Source organism: Panthera uncia, chromosome E1 (assembly GCF_023721935.1).
Source record: "Panthera uncia isolate 11264 chromosome E1, Puncia_PCG_1.0, whole genome shotgun sequence".
Lineage (NCBI taxonomy): Eukaryota > Metazoa > Chordata > Mammalia > Carnivora > Felidae > Panthera > Panthera uncia.
In genome coordinates this window covers 11,757,019-11,782,213 of record NC_064814.1, presented here as the reverse complement: position 1 = coordinate 11,782,213, position 25,195 = coordinate 11,757,019, and the positions used below count along the sequence as shown (strand labels likewise).

The following is a 25,195-nucleotide window of genomic DNA, read 5'->3' as shown; positions in this document are numbered from 1 at the left end:
GAGCACTCGCAAGCACCGGGCGGAAGACGAGATTGAGCCACTGCGCTCTTGCCCTTCCAAGAATCTGTCCCGAGGACAAGGATTGTCCCCTGGGACAGAGCCAACGGGATGTGACCATGGGGTCTTACATTCTCCGAAACCCCTTTTTCTGACCGCGCACAAATCCTGTGATGACAGATGGGGCTTGGGAGATGAACGCGACTTCCCGGTCTCCTGCATTCATCAGACCCTGGGCCTTCTGTGGCAGGCTCAGGGCTGGGTTCTGGGACAAAGTTGAAGAGGCGGGCCCTGCCCTCGAGGTGCCCACGGGGTTACGGGGAGAGCCATTCACAAACACTGGGATGTGCCCTCCTTTACTTCTACCTCATCCCCGTCTCAGTATCCCTTGTGATCATGGCCATACCCCTGGCGCTCAGTGATTTTATAACAATCCTTTATTGCTGAAGTATCACGTATATACAGAAAAGTCCACCAAAGAGTAGAGTGGAAGTATCCCAAAGACAACAACACCCTTGCAACTTCACAGGTTCAGAAAGGTAACTGCTGCGTTTTAATCTCCATCATAGGGGCAAGTCTGTGTCCGCAGTGCGGGCCAGGGTTGGGGCAGGAGGGGATGTGCCGGGAAGCCATCACAACTCCAGGCCCCAGAGCTGCACTTGCACCCTCGTGGGCAGAATCTACGATTCCCCTCAACTGAAGCCTGTTTTCTCAGATGCTTCTCCAAGTCCCCAAGAAAACAGCAATCTCCACTGTCCCAGAAGCCTCCAAGAGAGAATGAAGTGAGGAGGAGCCAATCTAGGGTAATGGCTCAGGCTTCACTCGCTTGTCTGGGACCAAGAGACAAGACAGAAAAGTCTGGAAGCCGCAGGCAAAGGGAGCGGCAGTGAAAGACTACAATTCCCGTCATGCCCCGGCGCAGCGACGCCTGCGCATTGTGCGCCGGTTGCCCATGCGGCCCTAGGGCTGGGAGCGCCGCGCCGCTCCGCTGCGGGGGAGGCCATGGCGGAACCTACCCAGGCCTCAACCCCGGCGCCGGCCACGCAGTCCCGTCCCCTTCAGTCTCCAGCCCCTGCCCCAACTCCGACTCCTGCCCCCAGCCCGGCTTCAGCCCCGACTCCGGCTCCCACTCCGGCACCAGCCCCCGCCCCAGCTGCAGCCCCAGCCGGGAGCACAGGGACTGGGGCTCCCGGGGTAGGAAGTGGGGGCACCGGGAGCGGAGGGGATCCGGCTCGACCTGGCCTGAGCCAGCAGCAGCGCGCCAGCCAGAGGAAGGCGCAAGTCCGGGGGCTGCCGCGCGCCAAGAAGCTTGAGAAGCTAGGGGTCTTCTCGGCTTGCAAGGTGGGGGCGGGGCCTGGGGTGAGAGGGGGCGGGGCCTGGGGCATCCCAGGGCCCGGGTGGGAATAGGGGCAAATCTCTGGCTGGGGATCTGCTCCCCCTTCCCGGTTACAGGGTTACTGACTGATTCTTCTGCCTCCAGGCCAATGAAACCTGCAAGTGTAATGGCTGGAAAAACCCCAAGCCCCCCACTGCACCACGCATGGACCTACAGCAGCCAGCTGCCAACCTGAGCGAGCTATGCCGCAGCTGTGAGCATCCCTTGGGTAAGGCAGGTAGTGCCCTTGGAGCTAGGGCGGGGTCAGGCTGGGTCCTGCTTGGACAGGATGATTTAAGTGCCACAGAGCTTCATTTGTGGAACCAAAAATATCTCCTAAGGAAGGATTGAGTTGGGAGCATGTATTCCCCAAGGGAAGCGAAAGGAAATTTGCCAGCCCTGAAGAGACAGTGGCCACCCAAGGACTGATGTAGGAGCAGTCAGTCTCATTGCTGGTCACGCTGGTTGGAGGGACCGAGGGTGTAAATTGCCTGGTGGTGAAGAGGGACAGGAAGCTCTGGTGATCTGTCCATTCTTCCCAACCCTACCACCTATCCTTGCAGCCGACCACGTGTCCCACCTGGAGAATGTGTCAGAGGAGGAGATTAACCGGCTACTGGGTATGGTGGTGGACGTGGAGAACCTATTCATGTCTGTTCATAAGGAGGAGGACACAGACACTAAGCAGGTGTATTTCTACCTCTTCAAGGTGAGCTTTGTCCAAGTGAGTGTGGATGAGCACGGTAGACAAGGCTAGGGAGTCGGCAGCTCTGAGCTCTGCTGACCTCTGCCCCTCCTTCTTCCTCTTCCTCCAGCTTCTGCGGAAATGCATCCTGCAGATGACCCGGCCAGTGGTGGAGGGCTCCCTGGGCAGTCCCCCGTTTGAGAAGCCTAATATTGAACAGGTGGGATGAGGAAGGTGGTAAGAGAATTGGGGGCATCTTGGAGGACTGAGGAGGCTGTGTTTCCCATCCTGTCAAGTTGAGAATAAGGGAGAAGTCCAGAAAAGAGAGGATGTTCTGTGCTTCAGGTGGACATGGGGGTGGGAGTGGGGCAGAATTTTTCTTCACTGGGAGCCCCAGAATGAGAGGAGAGCTTTACCCTGCCCTCGGGAAGCACCAGTGTTTGGATTAGAAGCCCCTGCTTGCTGCTCACGTCTCCTTCCTGGTTCTGTCCCCTGCCCGTCCCTTCTCAGGGTGTGCTGAACTTTGTGCAATACAAGTTTAGTCACCTCGCCCCTCGGGAGCGGCAGACGATGTTTGAGCTCTCAAAGATGTTCCTGCTCTGCCTTAACTACTGGAAGCTTGAGACGCCTGCCCAATTTCGGCAGCGGTCTCAGGCCGAGGACGTGGCTACCTACAAGGTCAATTATACCAGGTAGGCCCAGCCAAGGGCAGCATGAGGAGAGGCTTGTAGGCCCAGCCTAGGTTCAACATCTCCATTCTCACTTCCCACCTCCCCACTGGCTCCAGATGGCTCTGCTACTGCCACGTGCCCCAGAGCTGTGATAGCCTCCCCCGCTACGAGACCACTCACATCTTTGGGCGAAGCCTTCTCCGCTCCATCTTCACTGTGACCCGGCGGCAGCTGCTAGAGAAATTCCGGGTGGAAAAGGACAAGCTGGTGCCTGAGAAGAGGACCCTCATCCTCACCCACTTCCCAAAGTAAGGCTCATTCTGGCCTATCCGGATTTTGCCCCAGTTCACATCCGCCTGTTGTCCCCTTTTTTCCAGGAAGGCTTCCTGGAATGGTCCCTCCTTTCCCTCCATGAGCCTTCTGGGATCTGGGTGTCTACCTGGCAGACTTGTCCGGGGCCCAGATGCAACTTGCTGGCATTTGCCTTTGCGTGTACTAGACTGGGGATGGCAGGTACATTGCCCGAGTGCTAACATTACCCCTGCCCACGCCCCTGGTAGATGTGACTAATCATTTCCCACGGGGTCTGGACACAGCCTCAGAACCCTTCCCACCACAGCCTGCCGAGAAACCAGAGGTTACACTCGAGGTGAAACCGATTTCCACTCCTGTTGTAGACCTTTCTGTAAAGTTTTCCTCTGTTTTGCAACACTTTCCTCTCATTTGAAACCAGGATCGTAGCTACTCACCTTGAGAAGCCGTTACTGACTAATCCAGGCCCTTCAGTGCCCCCTCTGCCACCAGGTGGGAATATGAGGTGACAGGAGGGAGTAGATTCTGAGCCCCCATTTTGATACTGAGGTGCAGGGTGGCTCGGTGCCCTGCCTGGCCACATAGCACAGGATGGTGCCGGCTCACGCACCCGGTCGCCCTGTGCTACACACCGCGGCAGACTGGGCCTCTGATCTCTGTCCTGGATTGTCCAGTCCTGCTACTTTTGACTAGGGGCTCAAGAGAGGCAGGGGAGTGTCTCTCCCCGCCACCCCCTGCCCCCAGGCCAAAGGTTGTTTCTCTTCTTCAGCTCCCAGCCCCCTGAGAACCCGGTTTCTTTGACCTGCCTCCAGTTCTTCTGGCGTCTGGTCCAGGCTGCTGTGTGGGTCGGAGGACAGGGTTGGGAGACAGACTGTACCCTCCCCACAGATTCCTGTCCATGCTGGAGGAGGAGATCTATGGGGCGAACTCTCCGATCTGGGAGTCGGGCTTCACCATGCCGCCCTCAGAGGGGACCCAGCTGGTGCCCAGGCCAGGTACACGCCCTGGTAGGCTCTGTAGGCTTTCGGCTTGGCCTTCCTGGCTGAGCTTGGCCTCCTGCCGGGGAGGAGGCACTGTGGATGGCAGCCGCGGGGACATGCGGGAGGGTGCGTCTGGGGCTTAGAGGGCCCGGATCCCTTTGTGGGACCCATCGCCACCTTTGACCACCCCCCGCTCCCCCTGATTTCGCTCACCCTCAGCTACGGTCAGCGCGGCAGTTGTTCCCAGTGCCCCCATCTTCAGCCCCACCATGGGTGGGGGCAGCAACAGCTCCTTGAGTCTGGATTCCGGAGGGGCTGAGCCCATGCCAGGTGGGTACTTGACCCCTGACCCTCATTCACCCCTCCCCTAACCTCTTGCTGTCCATGGGAGACCCTGCCAACCTTCCCGGCAGGTGAGAAGAGGAAGCTCCCAGAGAATCTGACCCTGGAGGATGCCAAGCGGCTCCGCGTGATGGGCGACATCCCCATGGAGTTGGTCAACGAGGTCATGCTCACCATCACCGACCCTGCCGCCATGCTGGGGCCTGAGGTGGGCAGCCCGGCTCGCTGACCAGTGTGGGGAGGGGACCTCACCGGCCTGAGGCCCCGGCTCACCACCCCTCCTCTGGTGCCCAGACGAGCCTGCTGTCTGCCAACGCAGCCCGGGACGAGACGGCCCGCCTAGAGGAGCGCCGCGGCATCATTGAGTTCCATGTCATCGGCAACTCACTGACGCCCAAGGCCAACCGGCGGGTATTGCTGTGGCTCGTGGGGCTGCAGAATGTCTTCTCCCACCAGCTGCCGCGCATGCCCAAGGAGTACATCGCCCGCCTCGTCTTTGACCCGTGCGTCCCCAGAAGAGCCCCAACCACACCTGGGCACCTGTCCTTGGCCCCCCTATGTCCCCCTACCCCCTCCTCCTCCTCCAACCTGTGGGAATACTTGTTCCTCTGCTCTCGGCACTGAGTGCGGCCCCGCCCTCCAAAGCTGTGGGGATCCCGGGAGCATTTGGGGAACAACAGGTAGGGGCAGTGACCTGTCCCCTCTCCCCTTAGGAAGCACAAGACTCTGGCCTTGATCAAGGATGGGCGGGTCATTGGTGGGATCTGCTTCCGTATGTTTCCCACCCAGGGCTTCACAGAGATTGTCTTCTGTGCTGTCACCTCAAATGAGCAAGTCAAGGTGAGTGCGTGTTCCTGGCCCCAGCCCCTTCCAGCCACCTGCTTCTCAGTTTTTGGACTGGGTGAGAGCAATAATCCCAACCCTTCTTCTAGTGGCCAGGCAGTTCTTCCGGGCCCCACAAGGTGGCATTTGTCCTTTGATAACTGCGTATTAAGACACTTGTTGACAAATGGAGGCCCAAAACCAGTAATGCTTTTAAATGGACCTGAATTTCCTTCACAAGAACATTCACATACACTGGGGAGTTAATAATTTTTACACTAGCCCTGGGCTGGGTGATCGTCCTGCGTTCTGTCCTGGAATTGTCACAACAGACCCACTGGTAGGGTTCCCGGTTCTCCTGTTCTACATAACCCAGATCTGCAGGGTGCCTCCCTGGTCTAGACGTGTGTGGAAGACACTCTCTTGAGGGTTCAAATGTTGCACTGAGTGGGGCTCTTGTGATTCCTCTTCCCCTTTCCCCCCAACTCTGACGCCTGGGAACTGGGAACCAGTGACACGTGGACGGCAACTTCCTGGTTGGGATTTCCATCCTGGCCTTAACCGTGGCTGGCTGTCTGACCTTGGACACGTTTCCTAACATAGTTGAGTTTCAGTTTTTTGTTTTTGTTTTTATAAAAATGGAGGTAATAATATTTACCTCATGGACTGACTTGAGAGTTGGTCTGTAAAGTACCAAGCACCACACCTGGCCCAGAATAAGTGCTCAGAAAGTCTCCTTCACGTTCTCCCCACAAACTCCCCTTCCTCTGCCAGTTGCCTTTTCTCCTGTATGTCCAGGATCCCCTAGCTGTCTCTACATCCTATCCAGTCTGCTCCTTCCTCTCTGGGGCTCCCCTGGTAAGCCCTGCTCGCCTCCCCCACAGGGCTATGGGACTCACCTGATGAACCACTTGAAGGAGTATCACATCAAACACAACATTCTCTACTTCCTCACCTATGCCGACGAGTACGCCATTGGCTACTTCAAAAAGCAGGTGACCCTCCCCTCCCTGCACACTTGCCTGCTGCCTGGGGCTAGGGGTCATTCTGTCCATCCCCCTGTTGTGGACGGAATGGGAGTCCCTTCATGTCCCCTGCTTCATCCAGCACCTGCGAGGAGATCTTTCTCGCCCATCTTCCTGCCCCTCCTCCCCCCCCCACCCGCCGCGCTGCTGCCCCAGTGAAGAGTGAGGGCCTGGAGGGCAGTAGGGCAGGCTGGAGGAATGTTTCCCATCCAGGGAAACATTGCCAGGGAGTCGGGAGGGGCAGCTGACCTGGAACCTTTCTGGGGACAGAGTGATTGAACTCACACAACACAGAGCATTGTACCAGCCACCACAGGAGGGGATCCAGGAACCCGGGAGAACAGACAAGGCCTGCACCGCCCCTCAGAGGCTCCTGGGGGAAGAGCTATTCAAGTTGGAAAAGCCTTGTCGACAGATTGGGTCATAACTGTCCACTCCCTAGGGCTTCTCCAAGGACATCAAGGTTCCCAAGAGCCGTTACCTGGGCTACATTAAGGACTATGAGGGTGCAACATTGATGGAGTGTGAGCTGAATCCCCGGATCCCCTACACGGAGCTGTCCCACATCATCAAAAAGCAGAAGGAGGTGTGTGTGCACATGTGCGTGCACTCATCGTTGGGGCTTACCGTGTGCACGTGGGGGAGGGCATGCATGCGTGGGTGTGTACCACAGGTATGTACGTGTGTGAGCCAGGCCTGGGGTGGGCCGGGATCTTGGTTCTTGCTTTGCCTCCCAAGGAAGTTAGGAGGCGAGGCGCCTGGACTCAGCGGCAGGGCCTCTGACTGTGGCCCTTGGGAGGGTTTCCGCTGGGACTGGAGTCGGCCCCTCAAGATGCTGCCTTCCCTCAGATCATCAAGAAGCTGATTGAGCGCAAACAAGCCCAGATCCGAAAGGTCTACCCCGGGCTCAGCTGCTTCAAGGAGGGTGTGAGGCAGATCCCTGTGGAGAGTGTCCCCGGCATTCGTGAGCAGGGGTCTTGCTGGGGGAGGGGGCACCCTGCTCGGTATGTGTTCTCGAATTCTTAGGGATGCTCTCCCCACCCACTCCCCACTTTGCAGGAGAGACAGGCTGGAAGCCGTTGGGGAAGGAGAAAGGGTGAGTGCTGTGTGGAGGGAGAGGGTGTTGGGGGAGGCAGAGGGCCAAGGGCCTCAGACGTGGTGTCTCTCACCCCAGGAAGGAGCTGAAGGATCCAGACCAGCTCTACACAACCCTCAAAAACTTGCTGGCCCAGATCAAGGTGGGGAGACCAGGTTCCCTTCTGGGGGTGCCTGCATCAGCGACTCTGGCTTTATGACCCATTCTGGGGTGGGTGGCGGTCATGAGGTGGGCTTGGGGCACAGTGGGCCTGGCTCCAGCTCAGCTTTCCTCTCTAGTCACACCCCAGTGCCTGGCCCTTCATGGAGCCTGTGAAGAAGTCAGAGGCCCCTGACTACTATGAGGTCATCCGCTTCCCTATTGGTGAGGACACTCCATTCCGACCCTTTCCTTCCTCTTTGGCCCCCAAATCTACTCCTGCCTTCACTGGACCCCACAGCCCCGCTCGCCTCAGCCTCTTAAAAGCATGCCTTTACTTCCTGCTGCCCCAGACCTGAAGACCATGACGGAGCGACTGCGCAGCCGCTACTATGTCACCCGGAAGCTCTTTGTGGCTGACCTGCAGCGGGTCATTGCCAACTGCCGCGAGTACAACCCCCCGGACAGCGAGTACTGCCGCTGTGCCAGCGCCCTGGAGAAGTTCTTCTACTTCAAGCTCAAGGAGGGGGGCCTCATTGACAAGTAGCCTCTGGCTTTGGACCGCAGCCTTGACCTGGAATGTCTCCACCTTGGGTTCTGATCCCATCCTGAGGGGTGCCCCTGGCGCCCAGGTTCCTCTCAGCTTAAAGCACTCCAGCCCCGGGCCCTGCAGCCCTTTCTGGATCCTCAGGCACCCCCAAGCCTGCAGCTCTGTCCCACTCTCCGTTGTATCTGACCTTGGGCAGGGATCTCCTGGATCTGGGGTTCAGCCCCTCTACAGTGGCTGGTGGCTAGAGGATAAACCCTGCCCGGCCCCGGTGGCCCCCAGCCCTGTCCCCGCAGAGCCACGAAGTCCTGGAGGCCTCGGCCTCGCCTGGCCCACTGTTTGCTTGAGGGCTAAGACTGCCACTTTTAGCTCGTGGGAGGGGGCTTCAGGGTTTGGAAGTTCAGCTGGGACTGGAGTGGCCATGCCTCACCCTGCACAGTTCTGTCTGTCCCCCAGGGGTGGGGGACCTGGGGACCATTCATTTCCTGGCATTAATCCCTCAGAGGGAACAATAAAGCTTTTTTTTTTTTTTTTCCTTTTTCCCCTCTGTGTGATTGTTTCTTTGGTAGAGTCCATAGCCTGAACAGGCTGACCCTGTTCCCGGTACCTCCTACAAGCTGGAGTCTATTAAACTCCAGATTGTCCTGGGGCCACCCTCCCCAACAAGCCTCATACCTAGTGCCACGCCCCTGGGACGATGGCACCTGCCTGGCCACAGCCCTACTTCCACTCCTGCCCAGGTGTGGGTGCTGCAGCGGTCCCAATCACCGGGCCACCTTCACCTGGGTGGACATGGTTACAGCTGATTCAGAAGGGTGGGGGGTGGGGTGGAGACCACTCTTGGAGGAGGGGCCGGCAGGACCCCGGAGGAATGAAAGGGTGCTTTCCTGCAGGTTTTTCAGGCAACGGGGATTTCTAAGGCAGATCTCTGACAGAGCTGGCTCCTCCCCTGAGTTTCAGTTTCTGTTTCCTATCTCAGCACAACCCCGGGCCAGCGACCAACACCAGGCATTGGGGCTAACCACCCTCTGTGCCTCGGCAGGTGGTGCAGATAAGAACTGGCAGGGCAGGGGTAAAGTGTAGTCTGTGTTACTCGCCTCCCCTTCAGATGATCAGATCAGATTCCAGGTAGGTCCCTTCGGTGCCCTGCTCCACCTCCCTCGAGTGGGATGGGGACGGCTCTGCACCAGAGTGGGCTGGCCAGGAGCGGGGAGGGAGCCAGGATGGCCAGTCATCTGAGCCTCCTTCCATTCCCAGAAGGGAGCTGCGACCCTACCAGTGGGAGGTGATCATGCCTGCCCTGGAGGGCAGGAATATCATCATATGGCTGCCCACGGGGGCTGGGAAGACCCGGGCAGCTGCTTATGTGGCCAAGAGGCATCTAGAGACTGTGGACGGAGCCAAGGTGGTCGTACTGGTCAACAGGGTGAGTAGCCCGCTCTCCCCTCATTGGGGTCTCAGCTCCTCAGGTGCCTCACAAAGCCCGCCAGATCTCCAGGGCTGCTGTGGCCACCTCTAAGCTCACCTGGCTTTTCTCCCCTTCCCGTCCCCAGCCAGTTCCTGGGGGTCACGTTGCCTCCTCCCCATCGCCCCAATCCAGCTTCCTCTCCCTGACTCCTTCCCCACCCCCAGGTGCACCTGGTGACCCAGCATTGCGAGGAGTTCAGCCGCATGCTGGACAAACGCTGGGCCATTATAACCCTGAGTGGGGACATGGGGCCACGAGCTGGCTTTGGCCACCTGGCCCGGAGCCATGACCTGCTCATCTGCACAGCCGAGCTGCTACAGATGGCACTGACCAGCCCCGAGGAGGAGGAGCACGTGGAGCTGAACGGTGAGGGCTGAGCCAGGGGGAAGAGTACACACCTGAGGCACCTCGAGCTGCCAACCCCAGGGCATCTCTCCTAGTACGGCTGTTGGGATGTTTTGTGGGAGTGAGGGGATCCCCATTCGCCAAACCCCAGCATACACCCTAGTAGAAGCAGATCTGGCTAGAATGCAGGATCTCAGCCCCACTGCTGAGCCTCAGTTTACTAATCTGCAAAATGGAGGTAAATCATCCCTGCCTCGGCCGGTCTCTGGAGCCTGGCTGCGGGTTGTGAAGGGAGGAAGGAGTTAGATGAACTGTGGGGACTACATGGAGAAAAGCTGATGGGGAAGGAAAAGCTTTGCAAAGGTCACAGCCTTCCCCTGTGTTCGCCCCCAGCCTTCTCCCTGCTTGTGGTGGATGAGTGTCACCACACGCACAAAGACACCGTCTACAACATCATCCTGAGCCGGTATCTACAGCACAAACTCCAGAGGACACGGCCCCTGCCCCAGGTGCTGGGTCTCACAGCCTCCCCAGGCACTGGTGGGGCGTCCACACTTGATGGGGCGATTGACCACATCCTGCAGGTCAGCTTGGCTCCTATGACCCTCCCGCCACCAGAGTCCTCCCTGCCCTGCCCCGCCCCATGCCCACCAGCCCTACCCAGGCTCTCCTGGGTGACCGTCTGGGCCCCTTTGTCACTGAAGCTGCAGCCTCCAGTGGCTTCTTCCTGCACTTAGAATAGACTCCCATCTGTCTACTGTGGCTTACACAGTTCCATCCGACCCAGCCCTGCCTACCTCCCCAGCCTCATTTCCCCGCACACTCCCCTCACAGGGGCCTACCCCACAGGCCTTCTCCAGGTCTCCGGAGCATGTCCTGCTTGTCCCCCTTCTCAGGACCTTTGTGGTCACCGTTCCTTTTGCCCTGAATGCCCTTCCCCCTGCACTTGGCCTGTCTGGCTCCTTCTTGCCTTTCAGGGAACAGCTTAGTTGTCACCTCTTCAGAGTTCTTCCCTGACCTCCCCCACTGCACGCTATCACATCATCGAGTTTCATTCTCCTCAGAGCTCATTAACGCGGCCTGAAGCCCTCTCATTCTGTTATTCTTTCCTGCTTTGTCGATCTGTCTCCCCAACACCAAAATAAGACCTTCTGGATCCCCACTGCCTCCAAAAGCACTGGGCCCAGAGAGGACGAGCAATAAATATTTTGTTGAGTAAATGAATCCCCACTTCCAATGGCCCTGCTCAGTGGTAGCTGGGACCTGTCCTGTCCCAAAGTTCTGCCCGTTGTCCTCATAGGACTCTACCCCAGTCCGGTGAACCCCCATCTCTTGCCCCAGCTCTGTGCCAACCTGGACACGTGGCGCATCATGTCACCCCAGAACTACCGCCCCCAGCTGCAGGAGCACAGTCCTCAGCCCTGCAAACAGTACAACCTCTGCCACAGGCGCAGCCAGGTGAGTGGAAGGAGGGATACGGGAGTGGGGGGGGGGGTGCTGACATGAAGTTAGGGCACCTGGGGTTGAGCCCTGATTCCACCTCCCCTAGCTCTGTGACTTCCCGTTACTTGCGTTTATATCCGAGCCTCTGTTTCTCCCTTCTGTGAAATGGGGAAGTCGCAGCCCATGCCCACAGCCTGCTGTTTGGTTTGACTCCGACGCCTCTCTGGGCACCTGTCAAAACCCTCCAGCACCCTGTCCGGTGCTTTGCAAACTTTAAACCTGGAGCACTTTGTGCTGAGGCTCTCCCACGGTGCAGACACTGTCTGGCGTCTGCTATGACAGGGCTGCACAAGGGCTTAGAGATTGCTGTTCTCAGGCCAGAGGTCAAGGGCACGTAGCGGGTGGAGGCAGAACAGGAACCAGGGGCAGCAACCTGACCCCTGCCTCCAGTCGGGACTCATTCACATCCCGGCAGGCCTCCCTCCGGAGCTCCTTCTCAAACACCACGGGTCAGGGGCAGCAGGAGCGGTGAGGTTTCACGTGGAGATCGGCGCTCCCGTTGGGTGCTCATTGCTCCCCCATGTGTATGGGAATCCCTTCACTCCCTCTTCTCATCCAGGACCCATTTGGGGACATGCTGAAGAAGCTCATGGAGCGAATCCACAACCGCCTGGATATGCCGGAGTTGAGCCGGGACTTCGGGACGCAGACTTACGAGCAGCAGGTGGTGGAGCTGAGCCAGGATGGTGAGAGGGGCTGTGGACGCGGAAGGCAAGGAGGCGGGGACCTGCCTGGGCGGAGCCTTTGGGGCGGGGCTTAGCCTCTCGGGGGGCGGAGTCTAGGCCGCTGGAGGCCTGAAGGGGCGTGGCCGCTCAAACCCTGAGCCCTCTGCCCACCTGCAGCGGCCGAGGCCGGGCTCCAGCAGCGCCGGGTGTACGCGCTTCACCTGCGGCGCTACAACGATGCGCTGCTCATCCACGACACGGTCCGTGCTGTGGACGCACTGGCCTCGCTGCGGGAGTTCTACGACAGGGAGCGCGCCACTAAGACCCAGGTCCTGCATGCCGAGCGCTGGCTGCTGGCACAGTTCAATGGTGAGGCTCGTGGGAACTGTACTGGTCGGGGCACAGGAGTCAACACAGGTTGGGAGGGTGCCAGTGAGGGTACTGGGGCCCTATTTTTCTAACCGAAAGTCGAGGCCGTGGATAGGGCAAAAGATGTATGCCCTCATCTGTGGAAGTTTGCATAGCTATGAAAACGAATTCATGATACTGCCAAAGATTTTTTAAAAGCCATTGAGTTCAGGGACTGTCCCTTGAAAGTCTGGGGTGTGTGGTACCTTTAACCTGAGCAAGCGAGGTGGTCAGAGGGTAAAGTTTAATGCAAGAGACCTCAGCAAGGCTGAGGGGCTGAAGCGGGGGGGGGGGGGGGGGCAAGGATCTTTCTGAAGAGACCTGAGGTTGAGTTAGTTAATCCTGGGTGGCAGAGGTCAACATGGAAAGGTCAAGTGTCATCCTGGTAGCTGGGTTAAAGAGGGGTGCTGGGTGAGGTATGTCTGCAAAGGATTCTATACTGTAGGTCCCTGTGGAAGCCTGGCTGGCTGGGTGGGTCCTTTTGGTGCCGTTCAGGGGGAATTAGGAGCCGAGATCCTCAGGCTCCCTCTCCACCTGCAGCCCTATCCCTGTGAACCACGCCCTCTCCCATTGCCCTGCCCACTTCCAGGCCTGAGTTCTGTGCCTCTGTTTTGGGCTTTTCTGGCAGACTACAAGAATGAGCTGGCCGACCTGGCGACACGTAGCCCGGAGAACCCCAAACTGGAGATGCTAGAACAGATCCTGCAAGAGCAGTTCGGAAGCTCCGACGGCTGCCGGGGCATCCTCTTCACCCAGACCCGCCAGAGCGCTCACTCTCTCCTGCTCTGGCTTCAGCAGCAGCCGGGCCTACAGATACTGGACATCAGGGCTGACCTGCTGATTGGGGCTGGGAACAGCAGCCAGAACACCCATATGACCCAGGTGTGGGCTTTGGGGAAAGGAGCCGGGGCTGAAGGAGTTCCTAGGGGAGAAAGGGTGGGGACGGAGTCTTCACAGAGATATGGGGGACTGATTCTCCCCAGGCAGAGGGCAGAGAACTGGGGGAGAGAGGTGGACACTGAGATCCCCAGTACTGAAGGTTTCCCCCATCTGGGGGTCCCTGGGGGCAGAGAGACAGAAGCTTGCGGATCTGTAGGGAAAGAGGTAAGGGTGTTTTCAGGACAGAGGATCAGAGCTCTGGGGTCCCTTGCTAGAGAAGAATAAGTCCTGAGAGCTCTAGAGTAAAGGGGTGGGGATCCTTAGGGGAGACAGGGGTTAGGTGGTCACCTGGGAAGATGGGCAAGGCACTGGGGGTAGCAGTGGAGTCTCAGGCTCCCTAGGGAAAGGGACCAGGATTGTGATTAAACTGGAACCAGGTGAGGCTGGGCTGGCAGGAGGGCAGGCCTGAACCCACCTGGCCTACCATGCTCTTTCTCTTCCTCCACCCCAGAGAGACCAGCAAGAAGTGATCCGGAAGTTCCGGGCTGGCATCCTGAACCTCCTGGTGGCTACAAGCGTGGCGGAAGAGGGGCTAGACATCCCCCAGTGCAATGTGGTGGTGCGCTATGGGCTCCTGACCAACGAGATCTCCATGGTCCAGGTGTGTGAACCCCGTGATGCCAACAGCCCTCAGAGATCCTTGTGGGACCCCAGGCCCGCTCAGGCTCCTCCCTATCTCCTTCCTCAGGCGAGGGGCCGTGCCCGGGCTGGTCAGAGTGTGTACTCGTTTGTGGCGACCCAAGGCAGTCGGGAGCTGCGGCGGGAGCTGACCAACGAGGCGCTGGAGACTTTGATGGAGCGGGCCGTGGCTGCCGTGCAGAAGATGGATGAGGCCGAGTACCAGGCCAAGGTCTGTGGGCAGCCTGCATGCCCTGCGGACAGAGGGGGGCTGAGGATGCTCTGCCTGGAAGGTCTCCGCGCACACACACACACACACACCCCTGCTCCCTCTTCCTCTGGGGGCTAACTTGGCCCACCTGGGAAGGCTTAAATGGACGTGAAGTGTAAAGGCCAAGGGTGGGGCTGCCAGGGAAGGCAATGGTTCTTCTCCAAACGCCTTGAGAACAGGCCTCGTCTGAGCTTTTAATTCCTCATCACCAAATACTTTGTGCATCTGTGAGAGCTGTCTTACAACTCTTCTGGCACCAGGCAGGGGGAGGGAGGGACAAAGACACATGTACAAAATAAGCCCAGAACCAGGACTTCAATCTGTTCCCCTGAGGCAGGGTCACCATCGTCCAGCCTTGCCCGGGATGGCCCCCGTTTACACCTGTTATCCAGCGTAATTATTAGTGATGCCCCGTGTTCGATCCAAAGAAGCAGCTTTGCACAAAATCCTCCAAAGAGGAGGCAGAGACTCAGTGACAACACTCGCTCTGCTCCCACCATGCCCCCACCATGCCCCCACCATGCCCCCACCATGCCCCCGTTCCATACTCTTTTCCTCCACAGAGCTGCTTCTAAAAGCCCCAGGGAAGGTTGAGGAAAGTTTCTTCTGGGTACTAACGATCTGAGGCCTCCAGGAGCCCTTTGTTCCCTGAGCACATTCCGGGGGGCAGGCCTCTAGGGGCCCCACCTATGTCGTGTCCCCTTCTGGCTCCAGATCCGGGATCTGCAGCGGGCAGCCCTGGTCAAGCGGGCCGCCCAGGCAGCCCAGCGGGAGAATCAGCGGCAGCAGTTCCTGGCCGAGCAGGTGCAGCTTCTCTGCATCAACTGCATGGTGGCCGTGGGCCACGGGAGTGACCTGCGGAAGGTGGAGGGCGCCCATCACGTCAACGTGAACCCCAACTTCTCGTGAGACCAGCAGGAGGGGCCGGTGGGATGGGAGGGAGGGCACAGGCGGGATGGGGGACCGGGAACCCCTCCCATCCAGACAGAGCTCTGAGGGTTTGCGAGCTTAAACAGCGTTTTGACAAGTGCCGAATCTGCGGACGGGTTTTATCGCCACCCCGTTTTGCAGGTGAGGTGACAGAGGCTCAGAGAGGCTAAATGACTTGTCCAGGCTCCCACAGCCACTATGTGGTTGAGCAAGAGCTGGAATTGAGGACACCAAATGCTGAGGGGCCACAAACTCCTCCCCCCGAACCCCCGCCGTCCTACCTACTCTGAAGGCAGAAGGGCTGGTTGTCCCTGAGCCATTCTGCCATCCTCCATCCCCTAGAGGGGAACCTTCCGCCCCCCTCCATTCGTCCATCCATTCATTAAGGGTTGATTAGGGACCCGCCGTGTGCCAGGCCACTGTGCCAAAGATCTCCATGCAGGCTCTCTCATTTAAGGAGGTAGCACTTCAACCAGGACTTGCAGGCTGGATTGGGCTGGAAGGGGGGAATGCGTACAGGCAGGGATGATGTGATGGGACTGATTCTGGTTGGTTTGAGTGGGAAAGGCCATGAAGGATGAGACTGAAGAAGACAGACTAGCCTGTGGAGAGCATTGAAGGTCAGGCCTGGAAGTCTAGCCTTTGTCTGGGAGGCAGTGAGGAGTCTCGGGTGAATTTTGAGCAAGGGAATGTCAAGGTCAGATTTACATTTTTAGAAGATCACCCTGGCAGTTGGCGGAAGGATGGCGTGGGTTGGGAGTGCGGATGGAATGGGATGGAAGGGTGGGGCAGGGAGATCTGTTGGGGGGTAGTTGGGATCATCCCGGTGGGTAGTCCTGAGGCCTGAACTTGGTTGGAGGGCATGCAACGAGGCAGCACAGACAGGGCTTATTGAAGGTCGGGTCTTCTGGCCCTGGGAAGTCTCTTTGCCTCTTGGCAGTCAGAAAAGCCCAAGGTCCAGGTGGAGGCCCAGCAAGCAGGAGGGCACAAGATCGGGGGCTAAGTGGGGGGCGTCCTGAGCACTGTGGTCCCTCCCATTCCCCTCCAGGATCTACTACACTGTCTCCCGGGGGCCTGTGGTCATCGACAGAACCTTCAAGGACTGGAAGCCTGGGGGTGCCATTCACTGCAGGAACTGTGGGGAGGTAAGTATTGGGGCCATGGCCCTGAACTCCAGTCTTCAGAAGTCCCCAGTCTGAGAGAGGAGGCCCAGCCTCTGCCATCAGGACATCGTCACGGGGATGGGGGAAGCAGCTCTGCCCCAGGAGTCCCTCATCTGAGGAGAGAGGTCTAACCACAGTGTGACTGGGGAGACGGCTCTGAGGTGGGAGACCCAGGCCCTGCATTCATGGATGCATGATTCTCTCCTCCCCCAACTTGAGGAGAAAAGCCCAGTCTGAGGAGGGTGGCCCAAACCAGCCATCTCTGTCCCACCCTCAGGCCTGGGGTCTGCAGATGATCTACAAGTCAGTGAAGCTGCCAGCGCTCAAAGTTCGCAGCATGCTTCTAGAGACACCCCGAGGGAGAGTCCAGGCCAAGAAGTGGTCCCGCGTGCCCTTCCTCGTGCCTGACTTTGACTACCTGCAACACTGTACCCAGAACCTGTCTGACTTCTCCCTGGATTGAGCCTCCTGTCCCTGCAGTGCCTGGCTCAGGCTGCAGGGGGCGGGAGAATCCGTGGCAGCTGCCGTCTTCCACGGGGCGAAGCCCGGGCCCAGGCCCCTCTTGTCTGAGTCACCAGCTCGGGGTGTTTTGCTGACCAGCCACAGACGAACCCGGGCACCCAGGCTGGCTGAGACTCCCACGCCAAGGAAGCAACTGGAGAGCCACAGCTCAGCCTCAGTCTCCCTGCACACTCACAGATACTCCAGTGCACTAGATGGACGTGAGGGTTGGGGGGCATTGGGAGGGAAACTGAGGCAGGAGGCTAGCCCCACTAAACTAGCAATCACCACAACTTCCCTTGACCCCCTGACATTCCTTCCCTGCCAAGGCCACTTCTATTTTTGGAGGCTCCTCATAAATTGAAAATAAAGAAGTAGAAAATTGGTGTAGTGGCGGTTCCATGGTGTAATGGTGAGCACTCTGGACTCTGAAAATTGGTGTAGAAAAGTTATGGTATTTTAAAAATAGATTTGTTGAGGTATAAATGACATAAAATAAACTCCGTAATTACAGTGTATAATTTGATAAATTTTTATTAAAAAATTTTTTGTAATGTTTGTTTATTTTTGAGAGAGACAGAGACAGAATGCGAGTGAGTTAGGGGCTGAGAGAGAGGGAGACACAGAATCCGAAGCAGGCTCCAGGCTCTGAGCTGTCAGCACAGAACCCGACACGGGGCTCGAACTCATGAGCTGTGAGATCATGACCTGAGCTGAAGTCGGATACTTAACCGACTGAGCCACCCAGGTACCCCTAATTTGATAAATCTTAATCTGTCTTCCACAATCAAGACAGCAAACATAGCCATCACCCTCAAAAGTTTCCTTGTTCCCATGTATTCCCTCCCTCCTCCCTCCTCCCCTTCCCCCTGCACCGATCTGATATTTTTAAGGTTAAAAGTTGGTGGTGGTGGTGGTGGTGGTGGTGGTGGTGGTGGTGGTGTTTTAACCACCCCTCTTTATGGCTCTCAGGTAACCTTATTTGGAGACAGCACCCCAAGCCTCCAGTTGAGAGCCATCCAGAATGGTCCCCCTGCCCCCTCCAACTCCTGAGAGTCTCCAACCCCAGCAGCACCCCTCCATCTTCTCCTAAGCCCTGGGGTCACCTCCCTGGGCTGGGGAGAGGCTGAGAATCCAGGATTGGAGGGGTGGTGCTCAGGTAGGCACTGGAGCGGGGGAACTCGTAAAGGCCTACATTTTCTGTTCTCATTTTAACACGAAAGAAAAAGAAAGGCAAGATCTAGGTTGATTCTTCAGGGAAAGGGCTATTTCTGTAGTAAGAGGCCCAGCAGGCAGGAGTCACCTTCAAGAGGAAGGGAGGGGGCTAGAGCAGAGATTTGAAAGCAGGATGGCAGTCCTTCCTGCCGTCTAATCTTCCTTCCTGCTACATCCTGGGTCCTGCCTAAGGGTAGATGGAAATAAGGCACTTTCTTTTCCCCAGCACCTCCTTTTGGATCTGTCTCTTGTCTGATTGAGGCTGAAAGTCCAGTTCCAGTCTTTTTTGGCCTCCATTGCCCCAGAGGGAACCCCTTTCCCCGGGGCCTCTCTTCCTCCTCATCTTCTCCAGGAGGCATCCCTCAGCATTGGTTCCAGGAGTCACCCTTCTCCCTGCTGTCACATCTCCACCTCCTGGGGCCCGTCCTCTGCCTATCCGGTCCCCACTTCGCCTTCAGTTGTTATCTTCCCCTGCCAGCAACGTGCCTTTTTCAGGTCAATAAAATTAGCGACTGGGGGCAGAGGGGGGGGGGGGTGGCAGGGGCCCAGGGGTGCTAAGCTCAATGGCCTTGAATGCGGCTGGACGCACGGAGTCTGGACGCCTGTCATTCCAGGGCTAAACAGTGACAGCTGAGGGGCCTGAGCTGGTGTTGGGGGCAGGGGATGGTGTTGCAAGGAGTGATGGATTGAGGATAAAGATGACCTGGGCACCTAATGGTCCCCTCAGTGGCCTGAACCCCTACACAGCTGACCCCTGGATGGGGGACCCTGACTTCAGAGGAGGTGTCCTCTCACCCACCTTGCCAGGCTGGGAGAGCTTTCTTGAGCTAGGATGAAAGGGGGAACTCAGGCAAGGAGGGGTTCCTAGGCTTTCTTCTTCTGGTGAAGGGTCTTCACGTGGTCACTCCCTCCAGGCCATGTGGGCTAGGCTGCCCGAAGCGGGGGGATCCTACCTTCTCAGCCTTCGATAAGCCCAGCTCCAGACCCTCCCTAGTGGCCCAGAAGCTCTCCTCGCTTTCGGTCCCCCTGAATAAACCCGCCCACCGTACCCGACCGCGGCTCCGGGAGGGGCTCCGCCGCGGCTCCCTCTCCCCGGCCCCGCCCCCCCGAGCCGGGCCCCGCCCCCTCCCCCGGCCAGCCGGGAGCCGCGGCGCTCCCGAGCGCAGCGAGAGCAGGTGGCCGCGGCGGGCTCCGTCTCTGCCCTGCAGGTAAGTCAGCGACGCGGGCTGGTCCACGCTGAGGACCTCGAGGGCAGCGCGGGAGAACAAGGTAGCCCCCTCCACCTGTCCTGTGCCCTCGTCTCAAAACTGGGGGGCCCCACGAGACGGTGAGGACAACCTTTTTGGTTCTGCGCGCCCCGACGCTCGGCATCTAGCTAGTGGGACTAAAAACTCTGGCGAAGTTTAGAGGCTCCTGGCTGGCTATCCCTGATGCCGGCGTGGGCTCTGAAGGATGAGAAGAGACAGAGCATTAGGCACGCAGCTTTCTGAAGGAGAGCGGGTTGGGGATGGTGACTGCAGGGCTCCGGGTGAGGACCCTTTCGCTGACTCCGGGTGCCCCGTGCCTCATCCAAGTGTAGCATCCTATTCCCACCCTTCGGGAGGGATAGGGTGAAGCAAACAGCTTCTGTTCTGTGGGTAAATGAGATAAGAGCACATAGCTGAGCTGGGACCTGGGTTTTCCCGTAAACCCAGGGCGCGTCCTCATCATTTGTTACACCTGGGTATAGATACACGTGGGTAACAGGGCTGAGGGAGCAGGGGATCATCCAGAAGGTCTGGGGAACCTAGAGAGCCGGGGGACTGAGTAGATCTTTTCTGTGTTCATGTCCCAGAGCCAGTCGGAGAAGATGATCACAGAAGGGAGCCTTACTGCAGACGCGGGGTGCATTTGTACCTTCCGCGTTGGGATTTGGGTTGTAGGAAAGGGGTCCTGCCTCCTAGTACTCAAGGAAGTCTTCCTGGAAGAGGAGATCCTGGACTGACAGCTCAGATGTCATGCTCAGAGCTCTGAGCCACAAGGGAAGGTCAGACTCCGGGCCTTGGTGCTGGGCTGGGGTACAGCAGAGGATCCCAGATTGTAGAAAAAAGAGAGGTCAGGATGCTGCCCTCTGGATCCAGCCAGGACCCCAAGACCTTCTAGAGATCATCACAAGCTCACGGACGGAGATCCAACTTAGGTGGGAGGGCTTCTTTTGTATGTCTAGTTTCCCCATTCCATTGTCTCCTCCCACCACACAAACTGTCATTGTTGGGAAGTTCTTTCTCATAGCTGACCTTCATCCCTTCTGCTTCTGTGCCTGCCTCTTCTGGAAGGCAATGTGCTGTAGTGGAAAGAGTGGGGTCATTGCGGTCAGTTAGACTTGAGTTCTATCACCTGTACCTACTGTGTGACCTTGGGCAAGTTACTTAACCTCTTTGAGTTTGCTTCCCCACCTGTAAAATGGGGATAATAATAGAACCCACCTCATAGGGTGGCTGTAAGGATTAAGTGCGAATACGCATGTAGAGCGCTTTGCATACTGCCTGGCGCCTGGTAAGAGCTCAACAAGTGTAAGTGTCCCCTCCCGTGTAGGACAGCAAAGCCGATCTGCAGGGGGTGGGGGTGGGGGTTGGAAGGTTTTTTTTAAACTTGGCCAGAGAGAGCAGTGCCCTTCACCACCACCACCCCTCCAGCCCCTGCCCCCTGCTGGCTCCTGGATCTGCGTTGGCCTCGTCTGGGCTGCCCAGGGACCCTCTCCTCCTTCTCTTTCAGTCGCCGTGGTTTTTTTGCGTCCAGAGTGAAGAGAGGGACCCCAACAAGTCAGGGACCAGTGGCAGCAGGAGCCCACTTGGGGCTAAGCCTCAAGGGAACAGACTGGCTTAGAGAACCAACTGAAAAAAAAAAAATGCCCCATTTGTCATCACCTCCCTGCCCTCCCCACCTCCAGAAATCCACAAGTTGGGATCAAGCCTCACTAAATTTTTCCAGGAAGATAAATAATACAAGTGACTGAGAGTCCTGTTTGGGGATTGTCCAAGCTGCCCTCCAAAGGCAGCTTCAGTCCCTGGCCCGTGCTCTGGAAGCTGCTGGGAAGGCTGGATCTAGTAAGCACCCTTAAACCTGGGCAGGGGAGGGAGTGTCCTTGCCCTCACTGGGTGCTTTAAAGGCTCCGCTCTCATCCTCCTCTGGCCATTCCTCTCCCTGTGGGGTGAGGAGTCAGGAAGGCCAAGGGGATGAACCTGTGCATTCCCTTCAAGATCACATTCCCCGTACCTGTGACTCCGGAAGTCCCTGCCCAGATGGTCACCCAGCTTGCTCCCAGCCCCTGCAAGCCTCCACCCCAGGCCTGTTCTCAATGTAGGTCGTGTCACTAGCGTGTGCACCCCTCGGCCTGAGGGGCGACTGCAGATGGCTAAGGGGCAGCTGTTTGCAAGGTGTAAGGATGGAGCCAGGATGTGAGGCTCGGTGTCCACACGCACACATCTGGGTCTCTTGTGGTGCAGAAAGGAGCTCTCCCTCCATAGCGTCATTCTCCTGCAAAAGTCCCGGGAGTCAGAGAAATCTAAGTTGGAACCTGGTCTTCCAGGTTGTTATGGAGTGTACTTGTCAAGATGGGAGGTTAGAACATATTTCAATTCAGTTTGTTGGCTTGCCCCAGGCCCTGCAAACGTTCAGGGTGGGCCCGGCAGCATCCGTGACCGAAACTGGTATTTAGTGAATTTCCTCCCTGCCTCCCTGCTCGCGCTGCCCCCCAGTAAAGCCGCACGCCCTGTGAAACTGGGCAGAGGACACGCCCACCTGGACCAGGAAGGAGTTTCAAGGTGACATGAAGACTGTCAGCTGTCATTAACAAGCAGTCCCCGCTTGGGCCTGCTGACCTCATTCTCCACCCCAAAAGTGGGACAGTGTCTTTCAAATGTCCTGTGATGCTTAAGAGGGAATGGATGAGAGGGGCACGGTTGCTTTTCTCCTGAGTGGGGGCAGGGCATGGGCCCCTGCTGGGCCCCAGGAGGTCAGCGTCGTCGCTGCAGCGGGATGGGGGATGGATGTGACAGTGGGGGCCAGGGGGAGGTCAGAGCTGGACCCCACCACCCTTCCCGCTGCCCTGCTCAGAGGGAGACGCGCCCGAAGCCAAGAAGGAGCCGTGGGTCTGTAACGAGGGTCCTCCTGTAAGTTTAGGTCTTGGGCTTTGGATGGAGAAGAGCGTGGAGGCCAGCTGGCCAGGCAGTGGGAGTCATCCCCGGCGGGAACGAATGGCACACTGGTCTCGACTACAGCTGAGTGCCCCGTGGCACCTGAACACACCGTCTGTTCGCGGGAGAGAGACACGCGGCCTTTGTGTGGCCGTCTCTGACGCTCATCCGTTGTGATCGGGCTGTTTGAGGGTCAGACCTGCCGCTTTGGCCTCATTGGCACTGGTCGAAGGCTCACACTCAGATGCCCTCGCTCGGCCAGGCACACGTGCCCGTTTGCACCGGCTCACGGTTGCACGCTCAACATGGCTCCGAGTGCAATCTCGGGGTTGGGTCCCCACAGACCCGCCCTGACGTGTGCGCCTGGGCCACCCGCGTGCCTTCGCCACAGCCACGGTGTCACCCTCCCCTATCGGTCGGTGACTTTTCATTCACCTTGGGTGACCTGCCAGCTCCAGTAGCCAAGGGTTGGCTTACTCGAGGGTGGCTGGGGGCCAGATGCCTGCAGCGCTTCAGTGCCGGGGACAGAAGACGGCAGCAGTGCCCTCCTGGGACTCCCCACAGACCCACTGGACCCGACATTTGGCACCTCTGGTCCCCCAAATCTGTCAGGGGGGTCCCCAGGCCCTGAGTCTCAGTCTGTCTGTCTTTGTGTAGCTCTGTGAGCCTCTTTCTGCCTCCCAGCGTGTAAGTGCGTCTGTCCCTGTGTCCCCCGCGTGCTCTCTGCTCAGTCCTTCTTCCCCAGCCCCTGTGCCTGTCATTTCCATCTCCCCTCCCTGTCTCTGGTCCATCTCTTTTTCTGTGTGTCTTTCTCTCTCTTTTTCTCTGTATGAGCACCTCTGTCTCTCTCTTTCTAAGTCTCTTTTTCTCTGCGTGTCTCTGCCCTTTTATCTCTGTCACACACACACACACTTCCTCACCCTCAGTCTCTCATTTCTGTGTCTCTAATTGTGAGACGTCTTTCAGGTTCATCTCTGCCTCTGAGTCGGGTTTGTGCCTCTGAGATCTCTGTCTTCCTCTCACGAGGCGTCCCAGAGGGACAGAACAGCCAAGTGTCTCTGAGTGTGTAGAAGAAGGTGACAAAGCATGGCGGGGGAGTGGGGGTGGGGGTGTGTGTGCTGCTATGGCTTCTGGGTTGCTCCTCTGCCAGGCGAGGAGCGGGGAGAGTAGGATCAGGTTCGGGAGAGGACGGACATCAGCCTACCTCCCCCACGTCTTCTGTCAAGAACTTCAGAACTTGGGGGGCTTTGGCTCCAGACTCCTTCTTCAGCCACCAGGCCCAGGGTCACGGACTGGGAACAGGGCTGGGGCTTCAGAGTGACAAAGAGGAGAACCCCTTGTCTGTCCGGTTGATCTGATTGACCCGGAGCCGAAGGAAGGGTGTTGGGGCTTTGGAGTCCCCGCTCCGCAGAGGCGCTGACCAGAGTGAGGCTGGACTTGATGCTTTTCTTTCCCTCGAAGCAGCCAAGCCCCACGCACCCACCCCAGGCCCCCCGCTTCCTGCTCCAAACCACCGGCTACTCCCCACCCTGTTCCAGAGGTTTCCGCTGACTGCCCCAGGGCGAGGGGCCTGCCCAAACAGCCTCCCTGCTCTCTCCTCGGGCATCCCCACCTCAGTGGGCCTCTCCTCGCCACTGCCCTGGCCTCTCGCACAGGAGCGGCTGTGTTGGCTGTTTGTTTATTTGACTAAGGTTTCCTTGGGTGGAGTGAGGGCCGAATCCACAGATACTTCTCCCCAGTTCAGATGCCGAGGCAAGAGGCCAGACTGCCCTCCCCCAGGTCCCACTCGCCTCTTCTCTATCCTCAGGCCCCAGACTTTTCTATCCCCCTGGTGTCGGTCTGTGATTCCTCCATCCGAGGCTGGCTACCCCCCTCTCACTGGACGGGGAAGTTGGGGAGGTGTGAGCCACACCCCTCACCACCCCTATCCCTCACTGAGGGGAGGGTATTGGGAACTGGATCCCTTGGGTTCTCCGGGGGATTCCCAAAGAGGAGCACATGGGGTGTGGTCTTCAGAGGGGGGGGGGGGGGCTGCCCCCCCCCCCCCCCCCCCCCGCCTAGCCGCTCTCACAGCTGAGGCTTGAGCCAGAGCTAGCGTGAGTCTTCAGCAGAGAAATGATGCTCTAATGGGCTCAGGGCCTCCCAAGACCTGTCCCAGAATGACCTCCCTGGGATGCTGAGGTCCATTCCTGGATTGTGGTACCAACCCATACATAGAACTGCATCATCCTGCCCTCTGAGCGCCTGGAGAGGTAACGAAATCCCCACTGAGGTGGAGTCTGGACTCGAACCCAGGACTCCTCACTCCCCAGCCTGCACCAGAGCTGCCCGTTGGGCAAAAAGAACCCACTTCTCCCTGCATTTGAGCCTCCCCCACATCTCCTCTGTCTTCACTGGCCTGCAATGGAGACTCCTGGTCTCCACCCGTGTCTCCTCTCCGGTTGGGAGGGGATTATAAGGGCAGGTAGCATTCTTGTGACCTCGTTCTGAGATCGGCTGCCCTAGTTAGCAGCTTCCTGAGGGGAGAGGGACAGGAGAAGCTTTTAGACATGGTTTCAACCATCTGGGTGCTAATTGGGAACGCGACTGTTCCTAGGTTGAGGCTGGGACAGCTATTCCGGGGCTTCAGGATGAGGGGTGGAGGTGGAAAGGCCAGAGGGGACATCAGGAAGTTTCCCCAAATAGCCCGGCCCACAGCCAAAAGTGGGAGCGGGGTTAGGGAGGGGGGCAGCTGGCCAGCTGGCACAGGGACCTGGGCCTTGGGAAGCTGAACAAGGAGCATGAATGAAGCAGGTCTGGTATTGTTTTCTTCTCTCTCCTGCTAACAGGCTCCTCTGGAATTTGGTGTCAGGAGTAAGAGGGCCGGGTGGGGGTGGGGGGGTGGGGGGGGAGGGGTTGGGGGGTGGGGATAAAGGTAGAATGGAAGGATATGTCTCTGCCCTGCCCTTTTCCCTTCCCGGGGCCCTTGGAAGCTCCAACCCATTCCCCTGCCCCTCACCCTAGT

General features: G+C 58.2%; 2 protein-coding genes and 1 long non-coding RNA gene across 3 annotated transcripts; 2 read left to right on the top strand and 1 right to left on the bottom strand.

The window, feature by feature from the left end:
- Nucleotides 1-527: 527 nt before the first annotated feature.
- On the bottom strand, nucleotides 528-7,602 carry LOC125926568 (uncharacterized). The gene is made up of 5 exons (XR_007459115.1): nucleotides 7,379-7,602; nucleotides 6,837-7,149; nucleotides 2,909-2,962; nucleotides 2,073-2,263; nucleotides 528-827 (listed from the first exon to the last, which is right to left on the bottom strand). It is a non-coding gene; the product is annotated as an uncharacterized LOC125926568 (long non-coding RNA).
- Nucleotides 823-8,523, top strand: KAT2A (lysine acetyltransferase 2A). The gene is made up of 18 exons (XM_049636056.1): nucleotides 823-1,338; nucleotides 1,478-1,601; nucleotides 1,936-2,081; nucleotides 2,188-2,277; nucleotides 2,568-2,749; nucleotides 2,845-3,036; nucleotides 3,929-4,035; nucleotides 4,240-4,350; nucleotides 4,434-4,570; nucleotides 4,657-4,865; nucleotides 5,076-5,202; nucleotides 6,069-6,179; nucleotides 6,652-6,795; nucleotides 7,059-7,173; nucleotides 7,269-7,305; nucleotides 7,384-7,447; nucleotides 7,584-7,668; nucleotides 7,797-8,523. The coding sequence occupies exons 1-18, from the start codon at nucleotides 1,000-1,002 to the stop codon at nucleotides 7,988-7,990; spliced, it is 2,514 nt and encodes an 837-aa protein (XP_049492013.1). The 5' UTR covers nucleotides 823-999; the 3' UTR covers nucleotides 7,991-8,523.
- Nucleotides 8,524-8,603: 80 nt separating this feature from the next.
- DHX58 (DExH-box helicase 58) lies at nucleotides 8,604-17,192 on the top strand. The gene is made up of 13 exons (XM_049636065.1): nucleotides 8,604-9,118; nucleotides 9,248-9,416; nucleotides 9,623-9,824; nucleotides 10,197-10,387; nucleotides 11,145-11,261; nucleotides 11,866-11,992; nucleotides 12,149-12,340; nucleotides 13,008-13,261; nucleotides 13,770-13,919; nucleotides 14,007-14,168; nucleotides 14,922-15,112; nucleotides 16,186-16,282; nucleotides 16,578-17,192. The coding sequence occupies exons 1-13, from the start codon at nucleotides 9,099-9,101 to the stop codon at nucleotides 16,761-16,763; spliced, it is 2,058 nt and encodes a 685-aa protein (XP_049492022.1). The 5' UTR covers nucleotides 8,604-9,098; the 3' UTR covers nucleotides 16,764-17,192.
- Nucleotides 17,193-25,195: the final 8,003 nt, after the last annotated feature.